The sequence below is a fragment of the Vollenhovia emeryi genome, unplaced genomic scaffold, assembly GCF_000949405.1.
Source record: "Vollenhovia emeryi isolate VEMERY1.0 unplaced genomic scaffold, V.emery_V1.0 DF939128.1, whole genome shotgun sequence".
In the NCBI taxonomy this organism is placed as follows: Eukaryota; Metazoa; Arthropoda; class Insecta; order Hymenoptera; family Formicidae; genus Vollenhovia; species Vollenhovia emeryi.
The window spans coordinates 1,357,714-1,369,802 of record NW_011967238.1 but is presented as its reverse complement, the minus strand read 5'-3'; the positions used below and the strand labels follow the sequence as shown (position 1 = coordinate 1,369,802).

General features: G+C 46.5%; 3 protein-coding genes across 3 annotated transcripts; 1 reads left to right on the top strand and 2 right to left on the bottom strand.

Annotated features, from left to right (window-relative positions):
• Positions 1-699: 699 nt before the first annotated feature.
• Positions 700-3,287, bottom strand: LOC105568573 (nitric oxide synthase-interacting protein homolog). Its single transcript, XM_012024362.1, has 5 exons — positions 2,857-3,287; positions 2,586-2,697; positions 1,232-1,626; positions 1,029-1,137; positions 700-942 (listed from the first exon to the last, which is right to left on the bottom strand). The coding sequence occupies exons 1-5, from the start codon at positions 3,030-3,032 to the stop codon at positions 871-873; spliced, it is 864 nt and encodes a 287-aa protein (XP_011879752.1). The 5' UTR covers positions 3,033-3,287; the 3' UTR covers positions 700-870.
• Positions 3,288-4,823: 1,536 nt separating this feature from the next.
• On the bottom strand, positions 4,824-7,259 carry LOC105568572 (protein SREK1IP1-like). The gene has a single exon (XM_012024361.1). It carries the CDS (start codon positions 6,822-6,824, stop codon positions 6,333-6,335), a length of 492 nt encoding a protein of 163 aa, XP_011879751.1. The 5' UTR covers positions 6,825-7,259; the 3' UTR covers positions 4,824-6,332.
• A 273-nt stretch (positions 7,260-7,532) lies between these two features.
• Positions 7,533-11,443, top strand: LOC105568571 (heat shock protein 83). Its single transcript, XM_012024360.1, has 3 exons — positions 7,533-7,860; positions 8,841-8,959; positions 9,051-11,443. The coding sequence occupies exons 1-3, from the start codon at positions 7,714-7,716 to the stop codon at positions 10,951-10,953; spliced, it is 2,169 nt and encodes a 722-aa protein (XP_011879750.1). The 5' UTR covers positions 7,533-7,713; the 3' UTR covers positions 10,954-11,443.
• Positions 11,444-12,089: the final 646 nt, after the last annotated feature.

Below are 12,089 nucleotides of genomic sequence, written 5' to 3'. Positions count from 1 at the left end.
TCTTGAATTTATTTGAAGGAGAAACGTATGCGAAAATTCTGCTCTTACAGAAAAGTTGCAAGTTGATTGGCTATTCGCATGGCTTTAACCAATCGACTTGCAACTTTTCTGTCAGAGCAGAATGTTCGTATACGTTTCTTCTTCGAATGATTTCGAGAATCGGGCCCCAGGTCTCTTTTTACATTCGCATATACACACATACAGGGTTGGGAAGTAACTAACTTAACTTCGTTACTTTCTCTCCATCTGTAACTGTAACTTAACTCAGTTACATATTTTCGATAACTAGTAACTAATTTAACATACATTTAGATTACATGAAGAGCTACTTTATGTGTATCTTAAACATCCACAGATTGCATTAGGCTTTGCATTTACGCATAAACGCCTTTATCGACACTTTACAATTCAAATGCGAATTTGATATTTTTATTTTCGTTGCAAGAAAGTAACTGCAAACAACAATTCGTTATTTTTTTTTTAGTAACTGTAACTGTAACGCGTTACTTTTCAGAATTGGTAACTTGTAAATGTAATTAGATACTTTTATAAAGTAACTTTCCCCAACTGTTTTTTTCTTTTTCTCCGAGAGTAGGGAAAACGCTTTATGCGTACCATCAGGCCGTCCTGGACGGTTACGCCTAAGACTCCCGTGAAGCGGGAGTACTGGCTAAAAACCCCTCCCAACGAAATGATTATGATGCTAACGACGGTGTAAAAACGCCCGTTTAAATTTATTACATAAAAATTTATACATTAAACAAAGTATGTAAACGCTAGTCAATACTTAATTATATTTACACTAAAATTTTACCTTTTCAGAGAAAAAAACAACTATATACAGCAAAACAAAGCGACGAGAAGTATCCTTCACGCCTGCAACACCGGCCTTTCGTGCTTGCCCTCCAACGAGTCGTTAACAGACGCATAACCAGTGCCACCCTATAAAATACACATAGATATTGTTATCTGTGCCAATTATTCGTACCGTCTTAACTGTATCTACACTACTTTTTAGTATAACTTACCCTTTGTAGAGGAACGATATCGGACGGTGTTAACTTGGAATTATCCAGCGGGTTGATCCAATCCTTTTTTATCAACTTTTCCACACACTCCATCGTGACCACGTCGCCGCTATAGGTACAAGACAGTTTAAACAGTTAAGCGACACGATCAAATCGGCACTCGCCGTTAAAGCGAGGCGGGACATCATTCGTTGCATATTTACGTTGTTCTTATCACGGCACATGGAACGTTGTTGCCCAAGACGTCGTGCGTAATGGGACACATGTATCGCGCCTGCTTGACGATGAGCGATCTCTTGTCGTCCGGGTCGTGAACCACCGTGAACTTGATCGGAATCAGATCCTTCACCTTCAACGGCATCCCACTGACGGGACAATAAATGGTCTTGCCGGGCTTCTGCGGCGCTACCTCTTTCACTCCCGGCGTCTTGGAGGGTATCCAGAAGCTCGGCAGCACCTTGTCCTTGCCGTTCTTCATGTTGGAGACCGAGTCTCCGTCCGACGTGCTAGGGCCGCTCGACACGATGGTCTTTTCACCCTTCAGGAAGTCTTGCAGTTTCTTCAGCTCGTCGCTGGCCGTCTGTTCCTGCGACTGTTCCTACGACAAACATAGCAACGTTAATATATTGACTATACAAGTCCGTCGATAATCTTAAAGCACATTTGTATAACAGACTTCTATACCTAGTGAACAAGGACAACGGCCAATAACAACACGAGCAATAGAAGATGAAAGTCAAGACTAATTCAATTATTAAGATTAAATTTTTGGCGAACGTTTCGGCATCACAGTGCCTTCATCAGTGCCTGGTTTGAGTTACATCAATAAATTAATAGTTACATTAATAGTTACATCAATAAATTAATTCATCCTTTGACCATGGCTATTTATTGTAATTATATTATACATTTTTACTATTAATTGTTGTTCATTTGCTTTTACAAGAAAACGAGCTGATTTTACTAATTTAATTCTATACCTAGACTGCTAACTTTCTAGGCCCGGTTTTTTTTCTGTTAACCAGAAATTAGTCGACTCTTCATCGTTTTCTGTGGTATTGTCTAAAAGACTGAGAATGGACTAACCTGGTTAACAATTAACCGTACTGGGGCACGTGTATGTGCACGCGTGCGTGTGCATTTATCGGGATCTTTCGTGATGCACGCGCTACATTTGTAAGTTAGAATTGGAATCTCTTGAACTTGCAGTTAGCAGTCTAGGAGTGCGTTCCGTTTCGCGCGCACAATGCATCGTTTATCCTTGTTATTTATCCGATGGTAAATAAAGAGAAATGATGCATTATATGCGCATCACGCGCGAAACGGGACGCACCTTATGTAATAAGGTGTAAAGCCTCGTCTACACGACAAGGCGTAAGGCACGGCGCAAGAGCTCAGGCGCAGGCGTTGGATATAAAATTAGTTTATTTCGCTTGCGCCGCTACGCCACGACCCTACGATCGGGAAAAATCCTCTTGCGCCTGTGCCCGCGCTCTTGCGCCGCGCTTTACGCCTTGTCGTGTAGACGAGCCTTTAAACCGAACTCTGAAAACTTACCTCCTCTTTTTGCTTTTGCCTCTCGTATTCCTTCAATTTCCTCGCGTATTCTCTCTTTTTCGTCAGGATGTACTCCAATATCGCTTCTTTGTCAAACAGATAACCGTCACGCCTGCAACAAAGTGGAAGGTAAAGCCAAGTTTGTACGTTAAATAACCTAACCTAACGGTTGATGGCGTCCCCGTACAGGGAAACCCTCCTCCCCAAGAAAAAGCAGAGTTTGCGGCGAAACGAGAATGAAAAGACGCTTCGCGACGGCCGAGATACGTACGTTATCACCGGATTCCTGCAGGGTTGGAGAGTCAGGCAGCAGCAATCGAAATCCTTGACGGAGTCCTTGCCCACCCGTTGAGTGTTGGTACCGTAGCCCGACGCCGCGGCGTCCTTCTTCTTCTCGTGATAAGTGTACACCGCACCCGCGGTGCAATTCCTCGCGTGCCGTGTCATTCCGATCACAAATTCGCTAGGCGAGCCCTCGTCCGAAAGAAAAAAAAACGCGCTTTCTTAACCCTCGCCTCCGAGAATGAACGACCACCAAACGACGAGCGTGGCCGCGTCTTCTTCTTCTCTTGCAATGGCGACGAGCGACGCTGCAGACGCTGCAGTTTCTAATAATGGGAGAGTGCGAGATTTGCGCACGCGCATTGAGCAAACTTTTGCGCAGCCTCAATAGCTGCGTTCGGCATTGCAAATCCGAGGCGTCGGAGTGCTCTTTCGCATTCGAGTGAGCGAGAGGGGAGAATGAGATAGACAGGGAGGAAGAGCACTCCGACGCCTCGCGTTTGCAATGCCGAACGCAGCTACTGACGTATGGTACATGTTGAATTTTCCCTCGTTTGGACACTGTCGTTTTTTTTTTAATAAGGCCCTGAGCAAAATGGCTGTCTTGTATTAAGTCACAAGACAGTTAAGTCAACGGCACACGATACTATTTTTCCTACTGGATTACTTACGAGAGCCAATCAGGATTCAGTTTTGAGTCACTTGATCGAAAATTCTGCATTCTGATTGGCTCTCGTAAGCAAAAATTGTTTTAAGTAAAGGCTGATCTACAACGTGTCCTTTGCGTCTAGAAACATTCTATTTCCTAGCCAATAAATACGTTTGCAAAATTTGGGCTAGTTTACAAATTGTGCATTATACATTGTACAATCGCAAATTGTCGACAAGTTTAAGCGTTTCGATTTGTTTACATAAAATAGAATGTTTCTAGATGCAGAAAGCACATTGTAGATTAGGCTTAAGGTCTGAGCAGAATGGCTGTCTTACACTCTTGAGACAGCCTTAAGACAATGTTTTGTTTTAAGCCTTTGTCTTGAGGTAACTTGTATTCTGCTCAGGCCCTTATTTTAAAGGCTGGTTTATACAAGGCCGTACAGTTAACTTATGCCGGAATCTGTAAAAATTGGCCAATCAATTAAAAGTGAAGAGAATTGTTGACTGTAATTGGTTAATCTTTTATACCGATTCCGGCATAAGTTAACGGTTACGACCTTGCATAAACCAGCCTTAAGTGGGGAGCACACCAATCAAATTCATTATGCAAAAGTGTGCTCCCCGCTTTAAGACAAATATTTAAAACATAAAACATTGTCTTAAGAGTACAAGACGGTCATTCTGCTCAGGCCCTAACAATGGCTGTTTTCCTTTTAGGAGGTGTAAATCGACACAAGTTAACGCACTCGAGCACAGTTCGTCACTGTGAAATGGCAAAGATTTTAAGAAAAGATTCTATTGAAATACTCTGAGCGGATACGTTCTTCGGTTAAAAACACGCTCTCTTCTCCCGAAAGAGTTGAAGAGTCGATTGAGTTTGAGTTAAATTCTAAATGGAAAGCGACACGCGTCGATTCGTGTCCAAAATGTCAGCTGTATTCTCTAAGGGCCAGTTTCACAAAGGTCGGTTAACCGCTAACCGACCGATTAATTCATTCCGTCTCTTCTTAGATAATAAGGTGGAAAAAGATGGGGAGTCGACTGAACCGCGGTTAACAGGTAACCGGTGTTTGTGAAACTGGCCCTAAAAGATTGATGTAGCGTCGTTAAGCTTCTAGGAATTTGGGACCTTTACTCTCGGATTATTTCTATGGATTGCGACAGGAAATGTGGAAAATATTTAAGAGACATATTCTTTAAACGTTGACATCATCACGTGCCGGCTTTTTTGTAGTACATTAATTATATTTGCGCAAAGCACGTAATGTCGTTAACGTTTACAGAACAGGCCTCTAAATGTCCTTAAATTACATCATATTTATTGGAGGCACGATGCTACTTCTCGTTTTATCGTTTTCGAATAGATTGGGTCATTAGGAAATTGTTTAAGCATCAATGCGTTGCTTCTCAAAATTTCCAGTTCTGCGGAACGTCTTCAAGTTGTCATTATGTCTATCGCGGATGCGATTTTGTTATTTCTCGGTAAAATAAGACATTTTCGAGCGAATTGGAAAACTGTTTAACGAGGTGACACTCCGCTTCTAAAAACTTGCAAGTCACAACGTCCATGGCTCTGTGGCGGACGCAACGGAAAATGAGCAAGCGTCCCAAATTGCGTCATCAGACACGAACATTCCGCACCTTAATGTGTCATTTTCGAAACAGGAAACTGTTTATTGAAATGACGCCTCGCTTCTAAAAATTTTTAGTTCTACGAAACGCGATGAAAAGCGAACAAACTTGTCTCGAAGTTGCATCATTTTATCGCGACCGTGATTATGTAACTTCTCGCTTTAATATTGTTACTTTTGAACTTTTTGACTTAGGAGACCGTTCGATTAAGCGATGTCTCACTTCTCAAAATTTGCGAGACACTGGCCGGTATTAATTTTCAAACAGGAAACCGTTTATTGAAGTGACGCCTCGCTTCTAAAAATTTTTAGTTCTACGGAACGCGATGAAAAGCGAACACACTTGTCTCGACGTTGTATTTTATCGCGACCGTGATTATGTAACTTCTCGCTTTAATATCGTTACTTTTGAACCTTTCGACTGTTCGATTAAGCGACGCCTCGCTTCTAAAAATTAGCGAGACATTGGCCGGTATTCACAGCTGGATCTCACTCAAGACAGTCTTGAATTTATCTAAAGATGCTGTACGGGACATTCCATTGGCTTACGGATTATCTATAGATGATCTTGAGACAATCTCGAAGATCTGACTGTGAATATTGGCCATTATGTCGAGTCCTATGGAATGCGATGGAAAACGAATGTGCGCCTTCAGATTTCTCGCAGATACGTTTATGTTATTTCTCGCTGTAACACAGTCATTCTCGAATGAATTTAAGGAAACTGTTTAATAAAACAGCGCCCCGTTTCTAAACATTTGCAAGTAACATTTCTTTTAAACCACTACCCAGGATTCTACGGAATGCGATGGAAAAGCCGATTAAACAATTAATTTTTCACTTCTCATCAATCGTATGGATTTCTTATTGTTTAACATTTCTTGCAATTTTATCTTTTACTTCATCTTCCCTGAGTAAGGCAAAATCTGTCACAAAAACAACACTCAAGATTCCCTCAACATTAGTTTCTCTTTTCCAGTTTCCATAGAATCTTTTATAAAACGTGTGACAGACCTGTCCGTGCAAAAATATATGCTTTTATTTACAAAGGTCGGCGAGGTGAAAAGAACAGACGAGCGCATTGTTAAACCTATTGCTAAAACGCCCATGGTCACGCCGTTCAATGCTCAACGGAAGAGGCTGGGACGAGCCAAAGGTGCTCGTGAACAATTTATTTAGTCTATTTCTTTTCGATGCCGCGCTCGCTCCTGGACGGACTGTCGTTCCGCCTGTGCTTCTTGCGTTTCTTGCGCTTGGAGCTCTTCCTCCGCTTCTTCGCCTTCTTGCGCTTCCTGTCCTCCTCGCTGGAGGACGACGTCGACGACTCGGACTCGGACTCGGACTCGGACTCGGACTCGCTGCTGCTGCTCTCCGAGCTCTCGCGTTTCCTCTTGCGCTTCTTCCTGGCCTTCCGCTCCCGCCGCTTCTTCCTCGCCTCCCGCAGCTTCTTCCGCAGCTCGCGCTCCCGCAGCTCCGTCAGCGGGGTGACGTAGTTCTCGTCGCTGCCCGAGCTCGTGCTGCTCACGTCCAGCACGATCTCCTTATTGGGATCGATCTTGATGAAGTTGCGGCACTGATAGGTTAAGTGCCCGGCGTAGCCGCACTTCCTGCAGGCCGGCCGCACCTGCTCCTTGCTCTGCGGTATCAGCCGCGAAAGGACGCCGGGATCCATGACTCCCGCGGGATTAAGCGAGCGGAGGATCTCCGGGGCGAGTCTCGAGGAGACGACGCCGCGCTCCTCGGGCGACTAGCGAGGCGGCTGCTCGTTAACGACTCGCAGATCTCGGGGGGAATCGCTGTCGCGGAAACCAGTCATCTCCACCCGCGTCTACGCGAGAAACCGGGGTCCTCGACGGACCGGGCAGGCCTCGGCGGGTTGGCGAGTCGAGGGGAGTCCCTCCCGTTTCGACACGTGGAAACGGCTCGCGCGCGCCTAAAAATCATGGGCAGAAGGGCCGAGCCGCCGCGGGGTCGCTGGACGCTCGCTCGGGGAGAAGCGTGGTCGATCACGTCGCACGTGACACACACATGTACGCGACGCGCCACCAGCACACACGCGCGCCGAAACGATCGCGATGGTTCTGGGATCTTCGAAGCGTGACGTCGCTTCCGGCGCTACGGCGCGAGTCGCGCGAGTCGCGCGACCCGGGCGACCGGGGCCGCGGGCGAGCGGGCGCGCCGCGCTCCGAGACGCCCGCGTCGCGACGCGCCAATTTCCCCGGGCGATTTTCCCGGGCGAGCCGCCCGCCGCGGCGGACGCCGGGGCCGCGCGACCCCGCGCCTCAGGCGCGCGCTTGATAGAAGGTTCTGGAAGCCGGGCGGGCTTCCGCCGCGCGGCGCCTTCTAGAATGTTCTAGAATGTTCGCCGCGCTCGATAAAACCCGACGCCGAGCGCCACCGCCGGACACTCGCTGTCGTGATCTCGTGTCGGACGGACCGTCGCTTGTCGCTGAGCCCGTTTTCTCTGTGTGCGTGCGCGTCGCGTGTTTCTTCATCGTCGTCTCGCGAGTTCGTGCGTTCGGCGGTTCTTTTACTCAGACCGAGGTTAATATCCTGCGAAAATGCCGGAGGACGTGAGCATGGATGAGGGCCAGGTGGAGACCTTCGCCTTCCAGGCGGAGATCGCGCAGTTGATGAGCCTGATCATAAACACCTTCTACTCGAACAAGGAGATCTTCATCCGAGAACTCATCTCCAACTCGTCTGACGTGAGTACCTGTGCCGGCGGTAGAAATCGGCGTCGACCCATTCGGGCAATCGTCTCGATTCCCGCGAGAGGTTTCTCCCGGTTTTGCACATTACCCTGTAATTTCTTCACGTAATTCGCGTCTCGTCGGACCTCGCCGCCCATACAGCACCGAAGCTTTCAGAAACGTTGCGACAATGCTTTCTGAAATGCCTTTGAAAGCTTTGGCGTGCTGTATGGGCGAGTTTCTCGTTACATTCGCGTGTGATTTGCGTAACCTTGCCCCTTTGTCTCTGCAAATCTGGAGGCCGTGATCTGAGACAGTCGCGGCTCTGTTCCTCGTAGCTGAACCGGCTGCACTGCTTGAGTTTTTTTTTATCCCCCCCCCACCATATTAGGAAGAGAAGAATGAACTCCGAACTGGTGCGGTCAGTCGGGCTATAAAAGACACGTATGTAGGGCGATATTCAAGTTAGGCCGATGGCAGAGAAAGATCCGCGAACGCTTAAGACTGTCTTGGCCGTAGACGTGAGGCGAGGCAGAGAAAACGTCAGTCGTGGAAGGCTATTGTATACGACGTGCGTTTTTCTACGACCAAGACAGTCTTGAGCGTTTACAGCGAGGGAAAAACCGCTGACCAAAATCTTGTATGTCTGTGCCTAGTGGGCGTTACTTTAGCTTATTTTATCTTTACGATGCCCAAACTAATGCCTAGTAATGCCCAGTGATGCCGCAAATCTGTACACCGCAATACCCTCAGGGGTTTGCAGTCTCTGCTATCAGCCTCAAGAAGTAAATCGCTCGTAATATTCCCGATGCACTTCCGATATTAAAGATTTCCCGTGTTCAAATATCAATCGTTCGCTGGTCTTCAATAGTATTCGAATTTACCCAAAGATTTTCTTCTGTGATAATCCAACAAGGAATACTTTAGTTGAAGCTTGCTAAATAGCTTGTAATATTCTTGGTGCATTGTTCATTGATCTAGTCAATCTGTTTTAGGCGTTGGACAAGATCCGGTACGAGTCCCTCACGGATCCCTCCAAGCTGGATACGTGCAAGGAACTGTTCATCAAGATCGTCCCGAACAAGAACGACCGCACCCTGACGATTCTCGACTCGTAAGTGTCGATTTTTCATAGAAGCGTACGTGCGCGACGTGCGTGTCGATACGACGGTCGTGTCTAAATTGCATTTTCCTTGTCGTTGCAGTGGTATCGGCATGACCAAGGCCGATCTGGTAAACAACCTGGGTACCATCGCCAAGTCGGGTACCAAGGCGTTCATGGAAGCTCTGCAGGCAGGCGCCGACATCTCCATGATTGGGCAGTTCGGCGTGGGTTTCTACTCTGCGTATCTCGTGGCCGACAGGGTCATCGTGATCTCCAAGCACAATGACGACGAGCAGTACTTGTGGGAGTCCTCCGCCGGTGGGTCGTTCACGGTGCGCCCGGACAACGGCGAGCCGATCGGACGGGGCACCAAAATCATCCTGCACATCAAGGAGGATCAAACCGAGTACCTGGAGGAGTCGAAGATCAAGGATATCGTGAAGAAGCACTCGCAGTTCATCGGCTATCCCATTAAGCTCGTCGTCGAGAAGGAGCGCGACAAGGAACTGAGCGAGGACGAGGAGGAGGAGCCCGCGAAGGAGGACGAGAAGACGGAGGACGAGAAGCCCAAGATCGAGGACGTTGGCGAGGACGAGGAGGAGGATAAGCCCAAGGAGGAGAAAAAGAAGAAGAAGAAGACCATCAAGGAAAAGTACACCGAGGACGAGGAATTGAACAAGACGAAACCGATCTGGACGAGAAATCCGGACGACATCACGCAGGAGGAGTACGGCGAGTTCTACAAGAGCTTGACCAACGACTGGGAGGATCATTTGGCTGTGAAACACTTCTCCGTGGAGGGACAGTTGGAGTTTAGAGCGCTGCTCTTTATCCCGCGTCGCGCGCCCTTCGACCTGTTCGAGAACAAAAAAAGGAAGAACAATATCAAATTGTACGTGCGCCGCGTCTTCATCATGGACAATTGCGAGGACCTGATCCCCGAGTATCTCAACTTCATCAAGGGTGTCGTGGACAGCGAGGATCTGCCTCTCAACATCTCTCGCGAGATGTTGCAGCAGAACAAGATTCTGAAGGTCATCAGGAAGAACCTCGTCAAGAAGTGCCTGGAACTCTTCGAGGAATTGTCGGAGGACAAGGAGAACTACAAGAAGTGTTACGAACAATTTAGCAAGAATCTCAAATTGGGCATCCACGAGGACAGCCAGAACAGGAAGAAGCTCTCTGAGTTGCTGCGCTACCACACTTCCGCGTCTGGCGACGAGATGTGCTCGCTCAAGGATTACGTTGGCAGGATAAAGGAGAACCAGAAGCACGTCTACTACATTACTGGCGAGAGCAGGGAGCAGGTAGCCAACAGCTCGTTCGTGGAGCGCGTAAAGAAGCGCGGCTTCGAGGTCGTGTACATGACCGAGCCCATCGACGAGTACGTCGTCCAGCAGCTCAAGGAATTCGACGGAAAGCAGCTGGTGTCTGTTACGAAGGAGGGTCTGGAATTGCCGGAGGACGATGAGGAGAAGAAGAAGCGCGAGGAGGACAAGACCAAGTTCGAGAGTCTCTGCAAAGTTATGAAGGACATTCTGGACAAGAAGGTTGAAAAGGTCGTGGTGTCCAACAGGCTGGTCGACTCCCCCTGCTGCATCGTCACGTCGCAGTACGGTTGGACGGCCAACATGGAGAGGATCATGAAGGCACAGGCGCTTCGTGACACGTCCACCATGGGTTACATGGCTGCCAAGAAACACCTCGAGATCAATCCCGATCATCCCATCATGGAGAACCTGAGGCAGAAGGCTGAGGCCGACAAGCACGACAAGTCGGTCAAGGATCTAGTCATGTTGCTCTTCGAAACTGCTCTTCTATCATCCGGCTTCGCGCTCGAGGACCCACAGGTGCACGCGTCCAGAATATATAGGATGATCAAGCTCGGCCTGGGCTTCGACGACGAGGAAACGTCGAACGCCGAGGACGAGAAAATGGACATGGAAGTGCCGACGTTGGAGGGCGACTCTGAAGAGGCGTCGAGAATGGAGGAAGTAGACTAAGCTGCGAATTAAACCATTTACGATAAGACTTTGCCGAATACATTGTTACAATAGGTCTCGAATCCAAAGACTTGTTTCTTAGAGCCGTGAAAAGCGTGTAAGAGACTGTTTTCTTTTTAATTTTCGCGCTTGGGCGCTCCATGTTCTTATATCGTTTTAGTGCCGGCTGAATTCAATGTTAACGGTCGCTGGAGACGCGCTGATTTCTGTATCAACACTACAGAGTATCTCGAATTGTCGTCGCATGTACTCTTAATTCTGTCGACGAGGAGAGTACCGCGCGACACATTTCATTTCATTTAAACTTTCATTAGGTTACATTTTATATTTTCGTCTTCTTTTTCATCTTGCATTAACATTTCTCGTTTTGTACTTTTGCGTTCACATTTATGTTCACACTTGCGTCATTCCATCATCGAATGTCTTAAATTAATTGTAGAATAAAGATGTAAACATTGTGCGCAATAAAATAAAAGGAATCGTACTTAAATCTCAGTATATGTTCAAGCACTTCCTTCTGATCTTTGGTCTCAAGAAATTATAATTTATTCTATAATAAACTAAGAACGAACACTTCAAATAAAGTTTAATTAAAGTAAATCGCTTGATATTCTCGATGCACTTTTCAAATTAAAAATTTCTCATTCAAGTATTAACCGTTTGTTAGTCTTCAATATTACTTGAATTTACTCTAAGATTTTCTTCTGTAATAATCCAAGCAGTAATACCTTGACTAACGTGTGACAAATAACTTGTAAAAAATATTCTTGGTGCATTTTGCTAAACCTACATTTAAACTTTTCGTGTCCATGAGACGTTTAAGAGTCGCCAATATCTCATTCAAATATCAATCGTTTGTTGGTTTTCAATATCGAGTGAGTCTACTACAAGAATATCTTAAATTTTTCATATTAATGAGACACTTGAAAATAATCCCCAGTATCTCTCTTATTCGTATTACAAGTTCTCTTACAAGCTTTCCGCTCTTTCTTTCTTCCAGGTTCAAACTGGAGGTAAATTTTTCGCAGTAAATTAAAAAAAAATCAAGATCTTTTAGACACTACCGAGATAGCACACATAGTTCTATGAATATTCTTCTGGAGTGCAAATATTCTTAATTTCAGAATATTCCAATC

What these genes read in the sequence shown, in the direction of transcription:
- LOC105568572 (XM_012024361.1), bottom strand. Translation starts at nt 6,824, where the DNA reads ATGGATCCCGGCGTCCTTTCGCGGCTGATACCGCAGAGCAAGGAGCAG.
- LOC105568573 (XM_012024362.1), bottom strand. Translation starts at nt 3,032, where the DNA reads ATGACACGGCACGCGAGGAATTGCACCGCGGGTGCGGTGTACACTTAT. An exon ending in GGCAAAAGCAAAAAGAGGAG is followed by an intron (nt 1,627 to 2,585) that starts GTAAGTTTTCAG and finishes TGTTTGTCGTAG; the next exon opens with GAACAGTCGCAGGAACAGAC. An exon ending in ATATCGTTCCTCTACAAAGG is followed by an intron (nt 943 to 1,028) that starts GTAAGTTATACT and finishes TGTATTTTATAG; the next exon opens with GGTGGCACTGGTTATGCGTC.
- LOC105568571 (XM_012024360.1), top strand. Translation starts at nt 7,714, where the DNA reads ATGCCGGAGGACGTGAGCATGGATGAGGGCCAGGTGGAGACCTTCGCC. An exon ending in TCATCTCCAACTCGTCTGAC is followed by an intron (nt 7,861 to 8,840) that starts GTGAGTACCTGT and finishes AATCTGTTTTAG; the next exon opens with GCGTTGGACAAGATCCGGTA. An exon ending in ACCCTGACGATTCTCGACTC is followed by an intron (nt 8,960 to 9,050) that starts GTAAGTGTCGAT and finishes TTGTCGTTGCAG; the next exon opens with TGGTATCGGCATGACCAAGG.